Source organism: Plectropomus leopardus, chromosome 18 (assembly GCF_008729295.1).
Source record: "Plectropomus leopardus isolate mb chromosome 18, YSFRI_Pleo_2.0, whole genome shotgun sequence".
Classification (NCBI taxonomy): Eukaryota; Metazoa; Chordata; class Actinopteri; order Perciformes; family Serranidae; genus Plectropomus; species Plectropomus leopardus.
In genome coordinates this window covers 3091162-3107177 of record NC_056480.1, presented here as the reverse complement: position 1 = coordinate 3107177, position 16016 = coordinate 3091162, and the positions used below count along the sequence as shown (strand labels likewise).

Sequence of the window (16016 nt, the reverse complement as noted above, 5' to 3'; positions counted from 1 at the left end):
AGAAACAACATCGATATACACACTAAGAATCAAATAATTTACATAAAAACAGAGAAACTCTGAAGTTTGTACATTAACAGAACAGACGTAAAAGACGGAACTACGTCATAGCACAGCTGACGCAGCACGCAGGGACACCTGTTAGTTTGACAGCAGTGAAAACGCGTAATTAGCGTTTAGTTTCAGCTACAATCTTGTTATTTTTTGGCTAAATATCAAAATTCAGACGGTTAAGTGGAAAGGTTGTACTCTCCATTTTACAGCACTTTTTAATAATGTTGCCAAATACTTCATGTCATAACAACCATTGGAAAAAATGAATTGAAAACCAAAAACCAAACAAAACAAACAAAAAAGAAAACCTGTAGCCTATTCATTTATATCCAAGTCTTTGCGCTATATGTCACCTGCATTGCTCCTTTGTGCTCCTTTTTTATTTACCCGATTGTTTCTCCTTTTTGTTGCCTTTTTGTTAAAAATCAATTTTATCCTTTGATTTTCCAATATATTGCTATCTCTACTGCTTTTTCTTTTTTTCTGTATCTGTCTGTTTTGCAGTATCAATCTGTCCTTTGTATTTGTTTATGTTTTCCCTGACTTGCTCTGTACATTTTTGTATTGAATAAAGTTTAAAAAAAAAAAAAAGAAAAGAAAAAGATACTAAATTAAGTGTTGGTTATTGTTCAACCTGTTTACGCAGGATCTTCTGTCAAAGAACTGTAATATTACTGTAGACTTAATAGTAATAATTTAATAGTGCAAGTTAGTTAGAAAAGTCATACACTTAAAAAATGTATTACTGTCAGTGCAATAATAAGAAATGTACATAACAATAAGAAATTACCCAAAGTACTTTTGCATTTGATATTATCAGCTTATTTAGAATACTTTAATTCTTCAGTAAACATTTGAATTCAGGAATTTTCCTTGGAATGGAGTATTTCTATAATGTTATATTGGTACTTTTACTTAAGTACAGGATGAGTAGTAACTCTGTAGTAACTACAGTAATCTGTGTCCCCCCTTAGAGGCACATCAGATAACATGTTTTATGTTAACATGTGTGAGTTTCTCTTGTTTTGTTGGTGTGAAAGATGAATTAGAGAGATTAACAGTCAAAGAAATACAAATCTAAAATCTAAAACCCTGAGGCCATGAGGGGGGTGAGGCAGTGTCGGGTGAGAGGGCAGCCGGCCTCTTATGGGATATTTTTGGAGGGGAGGGCAATGAGGAGTGCCTGTATTTGGAGATGGAGGTGGGAAATGAAAGAAGAGCATCAGAGGGAGGCGCGGTTGGGTTTTTGAGGGTTTTGGTGAGAGGGGCGGTGAATGATACGTCACAGCTTTGGTTGGGACCCTCATCTGACACACACAAACACACGCACACACTCACACACACACACACACACACACACAGCACTGACAGAGGACGGACAGACGGACGAAGCAAAGACCCTGTTAGAGAACAACAACAGAGAAAAGAAAGACGGTTAAAGAGAGTTTAAAGACTGAAGTTGAGTGAAAAAGGAAAAGAAGAGGAGCAGGAGTCAGGGGGGAGAAAGAGGTAAAAATACATTTAATTTTACTGCATCACAACTCAAGAGGAGTTAGTACTTAACCTTTTGAAACCTGGAGCGACAGCTTTTCTTGTGCTGCTCTCAGACTCCTTTTGCAAGTATTTAAACTTTGAGTCAAGAGTGCAATTTCATTCAAAAACATGGGGAAACAAGGAAGTGGGCGACTTTGAAAGAAATGTTACACAAATTGCAAAAATTAGTCAATTTAGATTTATTATTATTAGAAATTTAAGCATTTTTTTCCTAGTGATTTCCATGTTTTTTTTTAAAAATTAAAAAAAAAAAATTCCAGCACTTATTACTAATTTCTGGATAATTTTTGCGTCTTCCGTTACTCATTACTCCCTTCCTAAGTCAATTTGCTGAGGTTTCAAAAGGTTAAATGAATAAAAGTTTTGCATCCTAAAATCTCCACTTACACTTTTGTCACTAAAGTTTCATTAATAAAGGACAGAAATCACCAGTGAAGTACATACAGTTAATGAAGGGGGGCACCGGGGGGAGCTTGCCCCGGGCACCGAATGTATTAGGTGCAACACTGGAAACCACATATAAAATGATATATCCAATGACATCATTGCATTAATCAGTAATTTATACTAATATTTATATTTAACTGCTGAATGGAAACAATGTAAAGAAGTTGCCAGTTGCTGTTGGGATACACACAGCGGGGGCGTCGGTCCTTCTGTTTCCAGCCCTTAGCTGCGAAATACACACAAAATACACACACGAAGTACATGTTGAGTGTGTCAGCGCCTATAAATACACACAGGAGATAGAGAAGGAATTTAGCTGCAGCCGAAGAGCGACAGAAGAGGTGGAGAGGCATGCAGGGTGGTGTGTGTGTGTGTGTGTGTGTGTGTGTGTGTGTGTGTGTGTGTGTGTGTGTGTGTGTGTGTGTGTGTGTGCACTGTAACAAACTTTCCTGTAAAATTACTGCAAACTGCTGCCAGGTGTGGTGGCTATTTTAAAGAGTCACTACTGCAAATTACTTTAACAGTATATAACTGTTGAGTTTGTAACAGTATTCTGCAGAAGAATGTGAGGTTTACAGTGACAATGGCTCAAAAACTGCATCAAGATTTACAGCGTTTTGCTGTAATTTGGAAAAACACTAGTAAAATCTGACTGCATTTTTACAAAAAAAAAAAAAATCGCCCTCACTCACAGTATAACTTGTTGAAACTGCAATAATTCTCATAAGGTTGCAAGAATTTAAAAAAAACGCTGTATCGAGGTGCTGTCCTATTTTGACTGCTGCATTTTTACAGCAATATCACAAAAACAACTTTTCCAACACACTTTTTAATACAGCACTATATCGCTGCAGTTCGTACCACTTTCGTAAAGTTTTAAAAAAGACAGTCAGTGGTGTTGGTCCTTGACTCTACAGGGTGTTTTGGTGTCTTTTAGCTCATTATTTTGGATTTGCACCTATTATATTCCACTGTTTTGATTGATCCAAATCTTTATTTTGGAAATGTACATTTTTTTAAAGACGATAAATAAACAAGCCAACAAAAGAATAGTGCAGATCAAATCCGTCGCTCCGCTGGAGGAAGTTACCTGCTCGGGCACATTCAGCCGCATTCAGCTGCCGTCAATCTCGACTACGCGTGCTCTGTGAGCCCGAGCCCGTAGATTTGGGTATTTCCAGTAAAGTTATATGGCTTTTCCAGTTTTGCCCGAAATACCACCTCATGTGAACATAAAAACGTTTTTGCGTTTTTTGGGGGGTTTTTTTTCAGAATTGACTTGTTTCCATCAGGCGTATTTAATGATAAATATATTTAATAATATGTGTCATGGCCAACAGTTATTTGATTCATTTTGGAAGCACACAGCCGTTGTTTCCTCTGCAAACACATCTCTGATAAAAGCATCACAAAGCTTCATTTCATGTTGTCTCTGCTTCTTTGCAAAGCTTTGACACGCTGAGGTCGACGTCTAAAAATAACACGCAGACCCCGAGGAGCTCAGATTTCCACCCCTTCCTCTTTCCTTACGCACCTAAACTGTTTATTTTCCTCTAAATTAAGACTCTCACACACATCAACACCTGGCAACCAGTTAAACTGCAGTTACTTTATATTATCAGTTCTTCTCCAATGTGCAGTTAACAAACACTGCCAAGTTTTTTGCTCTCCAAGAGAAACAAACCAGCCGTTACATTAAAGAAGAGACGGTTTAAAAACAGTCACATGACTGTAAACACACATGTTCATGTCATTGGTACGAGAGGCTGCGGCTGATGTTTTTGCTCTTCTCAAGACGGGGGCAGTGATTCAAACTGAGCCCTATTTCTGCTCAGCTGATTTTAACAGTAATGTCTCAAATAAATACTATGCAGAGTAATTTTGGTTAATGCATTTTAATTTAGCAGGCCTCTTAACTCTCTGAAACCTGAGCAATTTGGCTTCATTTCTTTCTAAAAAGAAGGGTAACTAGAAATTACCCAAAAATTAGTGAGAAAATAATTTTAAAAAACTTTTTACGTCAAATTAACTGATATTTGCAAAAATATATATATATAAAAAACAAATAATTAAAATAAAAATAGTATATCTTTTTCTTTAGGCTTATTTTAAACATATAATTAAATACAGATTTATCTGTACTTTTCCCTAGTTGTTGATGATTTCATTGACATTTCATGCCAAGCTGCTGATTTCATTTTTCACTGTTTTTTTGTTGTTGTTGTTGTTGTTGTTAAAAAAACAACAGTGAAATGTATAAGAAATAAATTTACAAAAAATTAGAGGAAAACTGTAAACGTGTGTTTTTAACCCTTTGAAACCTGTATTACCATCAGTTTTCCTGTGCTGCCTTCAGATGCCTCTCACAAGCTAGTTAACCCTTAAAAAACAGATTTCTTTCAAAAAACTGCAGGGAAAAGAAAATAATCAACTTGGCAAGAACTGTTCCTCAAATTGTGAGAAATTAGTGAAAAGGAAAAGGTGACAACAAACGACCTGAAAATGTGTTTTTTAAAGAAGAAATATTTATATATTATTAGAACTATATATATTTGAATTTAGGTAAGAGAAAAAATATGAATATATATGTTAAATTTTCAGCACTTTTTTGGGTCATTTTCATGTTTGTTTTTACTTTTCTTCTTTTTTTGCTTATTTTTATGTTATTTTTCTCATATTTTTCATTATTGCTTTTTTTTTTGGTGATTTCTTGTCAAGTTGCTCATCGCCTTCTTCCCATTATTTTTGAATGAAAGAAATAAAACCAATTGACTAAAGTTTTAAAGAGTTAAAGTGAAATCTTAATCTGTAAAGTAGACAGTAACTATGGCTGTTTGATGAATACTGCAGAGTATAAAAATACACATACTCTGACGTACATATACCTAACGTTTACTCAAATGATGTACGATATGTAAATAATGTAGGGCCTTTCCACAGATGCAGGTGACGTCTGTAAAATGTAAATTAAGCTCTTGGCGACGTTTCAGACAACAAACCACTTGTTCAGTGGTTCTGCGGCATGAAAATAATCTCTGCACAGATCAGCCTTCAGAAATATCCGGGCCAAGGTTAGCGTAGGGAGCAGCTGCTCTGTCATCGGCCATACTGGGAACCAGACCTCACCACCACCACCACCACCATCATCATCATCATCATCACTGTCAGATATACTGTAACTAACAACAGCGTCTCCTTTCAAAACAAGAGTATAGTGGCTGTGTCAGCAACGAGGAAAAATCATCACATACACAGAATCTGATGATCATTTTACGCCTTTCTATTGTTAGATACTAACACCACTGACATATAATTTGGTTATGATTGATTTTACAGGCATGTAAATTCCTGATAATTTTTGAATAATTTCCAAAAGCAGGGTGATCTGGGCGTAATTAGAAAAGTACCAAATATGAAAACTACAGAAGCCCTTAGTGGCCATACTTTCAAATATTTGTTCCCCCTCTGTTTTTCCGATCTCAATTTTCAATCTTATTGTGCCGTCATCTCAGGATAACACAGTTTTGTTATCTCAAGAAAATTATCCGCTTAGGGCTTCCACAGTAAACAAATTTTTGTAGTTTTTTTTCACCTCGGATTTTTCTTGTGACCCTTTGGAGGGGTCCAACCCAAAGTTGGTAACCACTGGACAAAACAGTATAAAGTTTTTGAACGTAGTTTTTGCCATCTGCAGCCTCAGCCTGAAACACCAGGCGGGTTTCCATTACGGATTTCAGCAAAACAAAACGCTTCAATATTTCAAAATGTCGCTAAAACATAATTGCGAGATGACGCCTTTGCGTTTGTGATGTTATGCGACGTCTCTCCTCTCGTGATAACGTTCAAAGAAGCATGGCGGAGGATGTTCAAAACATTAGCAGGTTTATTTCTACTGCAGCCACCGCACTAACCATCATTGTTTCCAATCAAAGGCGACGAAGGCGTGTTGTTTGATAATGGAAAGGCGAGACCCCTATACGTGGAAGGGGCCACGTATGGGGGGGTTTTACGGAGGTGATTGGTGGATTTAAAACTTCTTGATGATCTGCCCAACTTTGAAGAGTTATGCGATGCATGTTTTTTAGAGAGACTCTTTGTTGTATCATGTGACCTATAAAAGCCAAAAAAAGTCTTTCCACTGCAGTTTTGCGAAATTTTTTCGAGTCGCCTGAAATACCACCTGGTGTGAGCGTAAAAACTTTTTTGCTATAAATGGGAGTTTGTTTGTTTTTTCAAAACTGATGTGTTTCCATTGGGTATATTTTACGTTTGCAATTTCAATTTGCGCAATTTCAGTTTATTGGAAACTCAGCTGTCAGTAATAACAATCTAATCATGTAGAATTGGAAACGAGTATGTTTATTTATTTTTATTTTTTTAATATTTTAATCACATTTTACTAAAAAAAAAATATTTCTGTAGTTTACTTCAGTAGTTGTTAGGGGCTATTTTTGGTACTTTTTTTAAGTAAAGATGTACTTGTTGGATTTTTTTTGGATACTTTAAATTCTGCAGATGTGTTTACTATGATTTTATTGCTCATTAGTAAAATCAAGTTGCTTTTATCCTCCACCTTGTTGTTTTTGCATCAATCGAATATGTTTTTCACATCATCGTCCGGCCCCTCGTGTCTCCAGTTGGCTTTGACACTGAATTTCTCACGTTTTCGTGGCTCTTTGCCTCCGGGATCATCAAACTGAGCGGCTCACAGTCACAGAAACTATTAGCCGCTGTCGAATAGCAAATTATCCTTCTCATTTAATTTTTGTAGTAATGAGGTCATACAGTGTCCTGGCTGCTGGACGTTACTGTTTCAGCTGTTTAAAGGGTGATTGCAACATCTACAAGCAGCATGTATGGTCTGTGACAGGAAGCCCCGCCTCTTCATATGACACCGACAACAGCTGCGGCTCCAGCGTCTGTCCCCGGTCTGTCCATGTGTGGAGGCCGTTGGCCGGCGAGCCAATAGGTGCTATTTAAAAAGAGCCAAGTTCAGACACAGAGCGAAGGAGGAGGAGGAGGAGGAGGGACGGAGAGAGTCATGTACATGTTTGTGGTCAGAGGCGTTATTTAAAACGGCCACCAGATAAAGTTAATGAGGACGTCACAGACAGCGGTGTGAAACATTTTTGATATTCTGAGGTTGTTTCAAGAAACCTTTAAAACACATAAATGAACATAACATTTCCAATTGAAGTTAAAGGAGCTGTATGCGATTTTCAGAGAATATTGAGCTACAGTTCAGAGGCTGGGCCGTGACTGTCTGCACCAGCACGTTCTCATTCGGGAAATAACTCATAAAATAGGGCCGCTCTGTCAGAGTTTTTGGCATACGTGTGAAACGCCAAATGGCACCTTTTGCATGTGCATGGTAGGCTGAGTATGCGGCCGGACAGAAACGGTCGCAGTGTTATCATACGCTGATAAATGGGTGGACAGAAGCTGCTGCGTCCACCCAATACGTGCACAGGCAGCGTCACCTGAGAATGCAGCCGGACGCAACCTGTCGCGTCCACATGAAACACAGCCAGATGGCGTAAAGTTGAAATGCTGCTGCTGACTTATAGTAATAATATAAACATTTAACATAACATAAAACATAAGACATTGAGAATGATTTCGCGACGACGCCATCGCTGTGATAAGACGTATGTGTGCCGTACAGAGAGATGTGCAGTCACACAGAGAGACAACATTCTCCACTCAGGACGCCATCGCTCCACTACATTTCTGCATAACAGTTGTTTGCTGCTTTATTAGGCCTCCGACTGTCATATAGAAAACCTTTATCTGACAATAGATGTGTCTAATAACGCTCACTAGAAGGTGGAAAGGGCAAAGATGTGAAAATGTCAAGTATGGGTCTTAATAAAGCTCAGTGGGAGAAAGATCATTTATAACTGGCACACAGCTGAGGCCCCAAATAGACACTGGAGTTACTTTAAATTTCCACCCTGACACAGCAGGGAGATAATCTCTGCTGGAGGCTCAGGTGAACGACAACAAACCGTGAGCCAGAGACAAAGATCGGTGTCTCCTGTTTACCAACAGACGGCCAGCTCACTCTAATGACGCCCTTTGACTACAGGGACGCCTCGTATTACTATATTACGATACTGAGTTATCATATTTCCACTTGAGCTGCTGTCACAAAACGTTACCAGTTTAGCCAAATACTAATAATATGTTTAACAGTCGTCCCACTATTGTCATTTGTAGCTGCCATTAATGCAGTAGGTGAAGACTTTTTTAGCCTTTGTTCACAGCCGGGTCACCAGCAAAAAATGCAGCCATTAAATGCAAAGCATGTTTCATTTGTACTTTTCATATATATCGTATCAACTATATGAGCTGAGGCCTGTCAAGCTGCAGATTAATGCAGGCAACTTTTTGAGACCAAAAAAGCTGTTTTCTACCAATGCATCGCTGTGTTACCTGCTGCTGTTTTTGACAATTTCGGACCTGGGTCGACATCAGTTTTCTTGTGCTGCTTCCAGATCCCTTTTACAACCTGTTTAACCCTTTCAAATGCATGCAAATAAAACGTGGGGAAGAAAGGCAGTGAGCAAATTGCAAAAAAAAATGGAAGTTACAAGAAAATTACCTAAAAATTATTTTGAAAATAGAAAAAAAATAGAAAACTCTGTTCATAATTTTATTATTATTATGACTTTGATTATGATGATGATGATTATATTATATTTAATATTGTGTTACAGATTTTTTTTTTTCTTTTTTTGAGTCATTTCCTTTTTCTTTTACTCCTTTTATGTGTTTTTCTTTCAGGTTATTTTGTTTTACCTAATTTCTTACTAATTTTTAGGCCAATGCTTTTTCAGTTGCTCATTAGAGTTCACTTAAACACCGAGACACTGAGTTTCTTGCCGCGATAGTACCGAGAAAGTTGAGTATTTCAAACCTGATCTCTTCCAAACCATCATAGAATGTTTTTTGTGCCTAAACCCAACCATGTTTATCACAACATCGCTGAAACATTATATTTTTACAACCAAACTAAGAAAACACAAAATGCTCCTTTTAAAATATATATATATATTGTTTATTTCAGCATGCCTCTACTCTGCACATCAGCTCTTAAATGTGATGCCTTCGCTCTCTGCGTCCGTCTGCGGCTCACTGTGATCATGAATAAGATTCCTCAGGTGCATTAAATGTCGGATGGCGGCTGTAAACCACAAAACTCGACCCCGAGCTTCTCTTCAGGACACTTGCAGCTGTCATTCACACTGCTGCCAGCACACAGAGTCTCTCAGTTTGTAGGTGATCCTCAGGATTTAGGAAAGGTGCCGGTGTGTTTGTTGTTTTGTTTGATGTTGAGAGATTAACAGAGAAATGTGCATCTGTCAGTGGGTTTGTGGCGTCCTCCAGTGACCATGAAACTGTCATTTAGATGCTGGAAACATTTGCCAGGTGTGTTGTTACGATTTTCTCTTCAATAATTCAAAGTATTAAAACACATTGTCGTGGACAAAGGAGAGATAAGACAGTAATTTGTGTTTTCTTTAGAGTAACTCTTTGTTAGTGATATATTAATATAATTTAAATACATACATACATGGTTTTGTTTTAGTGCAGAAACTGAATCTTGCTTTAAATATCTAATCCCTTACTGCAAACATGTTTGCTTTTATCATTGTTAAAGTTACATTTTGACAGCACAGTGATTCTGCTGAAAGCACAGACCAGTTAAAAATGTCAACACTAAAATAATGCCATGATAAATTAGCTTAACTTGAAAAAGTTTTATGTCTCTGAATGTGGATTTTCATATTTCTCTCAAATAATTTCAAACTGATGGCCGCCTAATGCTGGAAAACATTCAAATATTTTAAAACTATGATATGTTTGTGACACATTGCATCTTTTACATCAAGATTATTGGAGATATTTAGAATACATGCAAATGTAACATATTTGCAGAAACATAAAATGTCAACATTTTTTTCTGGGGACTTTGCAATAAAAAAAAAAAACATGAAAATATTTAGAATAACAAAAAATGCAGTTTCTATACTTCCTGTTCTTCCATTGTGCTGAACTGGGCATTCAATGGGCTAATTATACCTGTACATTTTCACACACACACACACACACACACACACGCACACACACACACACGTTATTTCAGCTGTGCATGGCACTTATTTTGGTTTTGGTGAACTATAAGACTGATTAAAATGAAGATCAATCAAATGGTTTGAACAATTTGTGTCTTCACTTTGCAACTGATAATTACATCTTTGTCTCCTCCTTTTTCAGGTGCTGTGTGCTGTGTTTAAACCACCAACAAAATCCCAAACCAGTCAAACCATTATACCATTCTTCGCTTCAACCTCCAGCCAAAGCACTTGCAGCAAAGTCAGGAAACAGTTTTCATTAAATTTTGTCGATTAGTTGGATTTTTAGAAAGTTAAAGAGTCCCTGTCTGTCAATAAGTCGACACAATAAACCTTTTATTAAAATAAACTTAAAACCTACAAGAAACGACCTAAACCGTCAAACGATGGCCCCCAAGAAGAAGGCCTCCCGTCAGAAGAAGCCCGGCGTGGAAACCATCCCTCAGGTCGCCCTGGAGACCACCAAAGCCCAGCTGAAGGTGGAGAGCCGTGGTGACGGTGTGGTGGTGGTGGAGAGCGGCGTGAAGAAGATTGAGCAGATGGCGGCGCTCGACATCGCCCAGCTGAACAGTCTGAACCTGCCGCTGCCGCCGCCGGTCATCAAGCCCGGAGAGAGAGGCCTCGGCCTGGGCAGCGAGCTGACACGACCGATGCACGGAAACACCATGCTGGAGGAGCTCAGCAAGATGCGGCAGGAGAAGTAGGTTCAGATACTCACAGTACTGTTTGGACCGTCTTACAATTACAATACTTATCACTTACGATACTTTACAATTACAATACCGTAAGATTTACATACTATTACGATACATTACAACTACTACACCATATGATTACCATAAAATTTGGATACTTTACAATTACCATACCATACGATTACTATAAAATTTTGATACCGCATACTGTACGGTTTCCATATGATAAGGATATTTTACAATTACAATACAGTACGATTACTATGAATCTACAATACTTTACAATTACGATATGGAATGATTATTGTACCATTACGATACTTTACAGTTACGATACATACAATTACCATATGATAACTACACAATGTAGATACAGTACAATTACGATACAAATAAGAGACATTAGAATTGCAATACAATACAATTATGCTAAGTTACAATTACAATACAGTACAATTACTAGATAATTACGATACTTTACGCTTACAATACTTTACATTACAGTACATTACAATTGCAAAACAACTTTGATACAATACAACATCAATACCAATTCAGTATAATTACCAAACATTAATTGTACTGCATGGTACAATTATGATGTATTACAGTTACAGTACAGTACATTGTTTGTGTATCATCCATCCGTCTGCTCTGCTCCGCAGGTTCCTGACTGATCTGGAGTTGGCCTGTAAGACGAAAGCCTTCGACGTCCACAAGCTGGTCATTTCGTCCATCAGTCAGTACTTCAGAGAGATTCTGGCCAAAGACCCGGGCATGAAGCGCCTCGAGCTGCCGTCCCTCTCACCTCTGGGTAATGACTCTGTCACTGCCGCAAAAACTCCCGTCTGAAGAATTCAGTCTCGGCTCGCCACGGTTGGCTTTTTAAATGAAAGTTTGTCTCACTCTTCTGTCTTCAGGCCTGGCTAACGTCATCACCTTTGCCTACCTGGGACGTGTCCACATGTCCCTCTACACCATCGGCTGCACCGCCTCTGCCGCCGCCACTCTGCAGATCCCTCAGCTCCTCAAGATGTGCATGGACTTCCTGCTGGCCGAGCTCAACGTACAGACCTGCGTCTACATCTGGAACATCGCCGCCGCCTACGGTCTGATGCCCGTGTGCGACGCCGCCCGCCGCTTCGTCCTGGAGAACTTTGTGCAGTTCGCAGAGACGCCGCTGTTCACGCAGCTGACCCTGGAGCAGATCTCCGCCTTCCTGCAGGACGACTCGCTGTTGTTGCCGTCAGAGGTCACCGCCTTCCAGGTGAGAGGTCAAACTTTGTCTTTAAAGGTTGCTGAAAATGTAGGTTGCAATATGATCTTCTGTCAAGTGAACATATTTACTTCAAATATCCAAACTGAGGAGAAGCGCCAGGTCTTCTAGGAGGCGACCGCTGCCATCCAGCATTAACTCGACGACCCTCTGGGACTATTTTCATCCAGAACTAAAAACAGACCCCAGACCAGCTGCTCACAGCATAACGCAGACCAGTCACCTGCAGGTCGACTGTGAGCAGAAACCCCGAATATAACTCACTGTATGCAAGAAGAGCTCGTTTATTAATACACAACTCTGCTGCAGACCTGAATAGACAAACAGCTGAGGAAGCAGTGATCTTTATATTTATAAACTGGACCAAATGTGTCCGACAGCCCTGCTTATAATCCTCATTTATCTATTCAATTTATTTAATTTATCTTTTAATGTCTGATGCTACAACTACATATATATATTAGGGATGTCCCGATCAAGCTTTTTTGCGATTTGAGTAATTTAATATCTACTGATACCGAGTCCCGATCTGATACTTACCTGGATAATACAGCTGCACACATCAAGTTCTTTAAAGTTATTAAGATCAAGTCATTGTATTTACGCGACAGTTTCATAGCTCTGCAACACAACACATGAGAAAACGTCTGTACCTAAACTCTTCCTAAATGTCTTTTATTTTGGTAAATAAACAAACAAGGAAATGACCTGAAAAAGTGCACAAAAATAATTGTGAATGTTTAATTATGATCATTGTAACTATAATTTTCTTAACATTTTTCAGTTTTTTTTTTGTTTTTGTTTGTTTTTTTTACAATTTTTTAAATCTACTGTCTTGCAATTTTGCAGGATATTTCTTGTCAAGTTACTCATTGTCTTTTTTTCCCATATTTTCAAAAGAAAGCAAACCAACATGCTCAACGTCCAAAGGTTTTAAAACATGTGAAAGGCGTCTCAACGTAGCACAAGAAAACCAATCTAGGTTGGAAAGGGTTAAGCAACCACAGGTTTTTAAAGGTGCTCTGTTAGGATAACGATAAAATATATCATATCTGTTCACTGTGAACGTGTCTCCCTGCAGCTGGCCATGAAGTGGCTCGACTTCGACGCCACTCGTCAGGAGCACGCCGCAGAGCTGCTGTCTCACATCCGCTTCGAGACGATCCCGGCCAGCGAGCTGGTGAGTCAGATCCAGCCGGTGCCCCGCATGATGATGGACGCCCACTGCCACCGCCTGCTGGTGGACGCCATGAACTACCACCTGCTGCCCTACCAGCAGAACACCCTGCAGTCCCGACGCACGCAGGTCCGTGCCGGTCAGCAGACGCTGCTCACCATCGGCGGTCGACCATCGCTCACTGAGAGAGCTCTGAGCCGCGAGGTCGGTGCTTTCAGTTTCTCACTACCTTAAAAGTAACATTGGAAACGTCCTCACTGACCTTTGACCTCTGCGTCCAGGTGCTGTGGAGGGACCCTCGTGAAGGAGGAGCCACCTGGCGTCACCTCACCCAGCTGCCGGCAAAGAGCTTCAACCAGTGTGTGGCTGTGATGGACGGCTTCCTGTACGTGGCCGGAGGAGAGGACCAGAACGACGCCCGCAACCAGGCCAAGCACGCCGTCAGCACGCTGAGCAGGTAGGAGCGAGCCGCTGCCATCGTCTGAAACAAAACCAACAAACGCCGCACCATCCGGTTCATTTTCTGTAGAAAGTCCAAAGTTTGCAGGATGACACCTGAAGGGCCTCATCATGTCAGTTAACCCTTACAGGCCCGCTTCAATACTACACACACTTATTCCACTCTGCACACAAAACGCACATTTCAAAATCAGGCTTTGAAGAATATTATACTTTAATATGATTTTATACTTTCCTCGAGTGTATTTTTTAACCAACACCAGTCCTCATCATAAATATCAAATATTCATATATTTTTTGTTTTAACCCTTTAAATGTTAGGTTTTTGTCACAATACCACTATGTTTTTAGATGGGAAAAAAAGAAAAAAAGTAATAATTTATTTTCAAATACTACATGCAAAGTAGAGTTTGTTTTTTAAATCACAGCCTGGGATATTTCAATAATAAGGCTAAAACATGATGCCTGTGACTGTTTTCAAAACAACTTGTCACATCTGGGCTTCAGGACACTCGGATTCCTTCAGATGAGCAGTATGGAGACATTTTGTCGTTTTATTATGTGTTTTTTTTAACCTTTGAATCCTGTACAACATTCGCTTCAACTGTCTGGGAGATAAGAGCAACGCCTCCAGCAGTGTTTTGTAGACAATAAAATTTCACCCAATTCTCCATCAGCATGAGAATGAGTAGATAATGACTGAATTTACAAAGTGGGTCCCAGAGTTTAAGGGCGCCCAAAAGCCTCACAATCATTGTGTGGCAACTGTTTGATTGCATCCTGCAACTTTGGGTCTCAAACATCTGAACTATCTGTCCTTTAACTCCACCAGATACGACCCTCGCTTCAACACCTGGCTCCACCTGGCCAGCATGCGTCAGCGCCGCACCCACTTCTCTCTGGCAGCCAGCGGCGGCCGCCTGTTCGCCATCGGCGGCCGTAACGTGGAAGGCCTGCTGGCCACCACCGAGAGCTACGTGCCGTCCTCCAACACCTGGCAGATGCGTGCGCCCATGGAGGTGCCCCGCTGCTGCCACTCCAGCGCCACCCTGCCCTCCGGAGACATCCTGGTGACTGGCGGGTACATCAACTGCGCCTACTCTCGCTCAGTGGCGTGCTACAACGTGGATACCGACACCTGGAGCGAGAAGGCCCCCATGGAGACCCCCCGCGGCTGGCACTGCTCCACAACGCTCGGAGGGAAGGTGTACGTGGTCGGAGGAAGCCAGCTGGGGCCCGGAGGTGAGAGGGTGGATGTGCTCTCCGTGGAGGTCTTCTCCCCAGAGAGCAGCTCCTGGAGCCGAGCCGCCCCTCTGCCCCTGGGCGTGAGCACCGCCGGCCTCTCGCCGCTGGCCAACAAGCTGTACCTGCTGGGAGGCTGGAACGAGGCGGAGAAGCGCTACAAGGCGGCCGTCCAGAAGTACGACCCGGCCACAGACAGCTGGTCCATGGCGGAGGATCTGCCCGAGCCCACGGTGGGAGTGTCCTGCTGCACCCTGACCCTGCCGCCCCGCCACGCACCGCGCCGGCAGCAGCACCGCAACACGCCGGCGCACGACGAGCAGCAGCAGGCCGCGAAGAACCGGAGCAGAGAGAGCAGCGTGGCTCCTTCACAAACCATCACAGCGTAGAGAGACAGGACGCAGCGGAGAGACGAGAAGAGAGGTTTGACCTCTGGAGAACATCTGGATCGGGGCTGCTCTTTTCTCTGTTAACCCTTTGAAACCTGAGCAATTTGGTTTTCTTTCAAAAACATGGGGAGAAGGCAACGAGCGGGCCAAAAATTAGCCCAAAAAAAAAAAGTTAAAAGAAACTTAAATTTAAAAAAAAATTAAAAGTTTTGAATATAAATATTTTATATTATGTATTGTATTTTTTTCTGTTAAATAATTTTAAATATAAAATCGAATTATAAATATAGTTTTAGGACATTTTTCTCTTTTTAGGTGGGAAAATTTTCTAATAATCCTATCTTTTTAAAAAGAGGTTTTTAAGTTTCTTGTCACATTTTACTACTTTCTTGCAATTTGTGAGACAGTTTTTGCCAAGGTTTTTTAAAAAATATTTAATTGGACAAAATTATCCATTTTTTCATGGATATACACAATTTAGATGAAACTTATTTTATAATGTCCAAAGAAAATATCTGCATGACATCTCTTCATTATTATGATGATTAAAAAAGATAAATTAAACTAGACCTTCATGCTGCTGCA

General features: G+C 40.3%; 1 protein-coding gene across 1 annotated transcript; it reads left to right on the top strand.

Annotated features, from left to right (window-relative positions):
- Nucleotides 1–1373: 1373 nt before the first annotated feature.
- On the top strand, nt 1374–15584 carry klhl43 (kelch-like family member 43). Its single transcript, XM_042506594.1, has 7 exons — nt 1374–1563; nt 10336–10893; nt 11554–11702; nt 11809–12155; nt 13246–13545; nt 13623–13798; nt 14633–15584. The coding sequence occupies exons 2-7, from the start codon at nt 10580–10582 to the stop codon at nt 15429–15431; spliced, it is 2085 nt and encodes a 694-aa protein (XP_042362528.1). The 5' UTR covers nt 1374–1563; nt 10336–10579; the 3' UTR covers nt 15432–15584.
- The last annotated feature ends 432 nt before the right edge of the window (nt 15585–16016 follow it).

Bases quoted from the DNA above. Each gene is read 5' to 3' on its own strand.
- klhl43 (XM_042506594.1), top strand. From the start codon at position 10,580: ATGGCCCCCAAGAAGAAGGCCTCCCGTCAGAAGAAGCCCGGCGTGGAA. The intron at 10,894-11,553 runs GTAGGTTCAGAT...TCTGCTCCGCAG, and splicing joins AGCAAGATGCGGCAGGAGAA to GTTCCTGACTGATCTGGAGT. The intron at 13,799-14,632 runs GTAGGAGCGAGC...TAACTCCACCAG, and splicing joins GCCGTCAGCACGCTGAGCAG to ATACGACCCTCGCTTCAACA.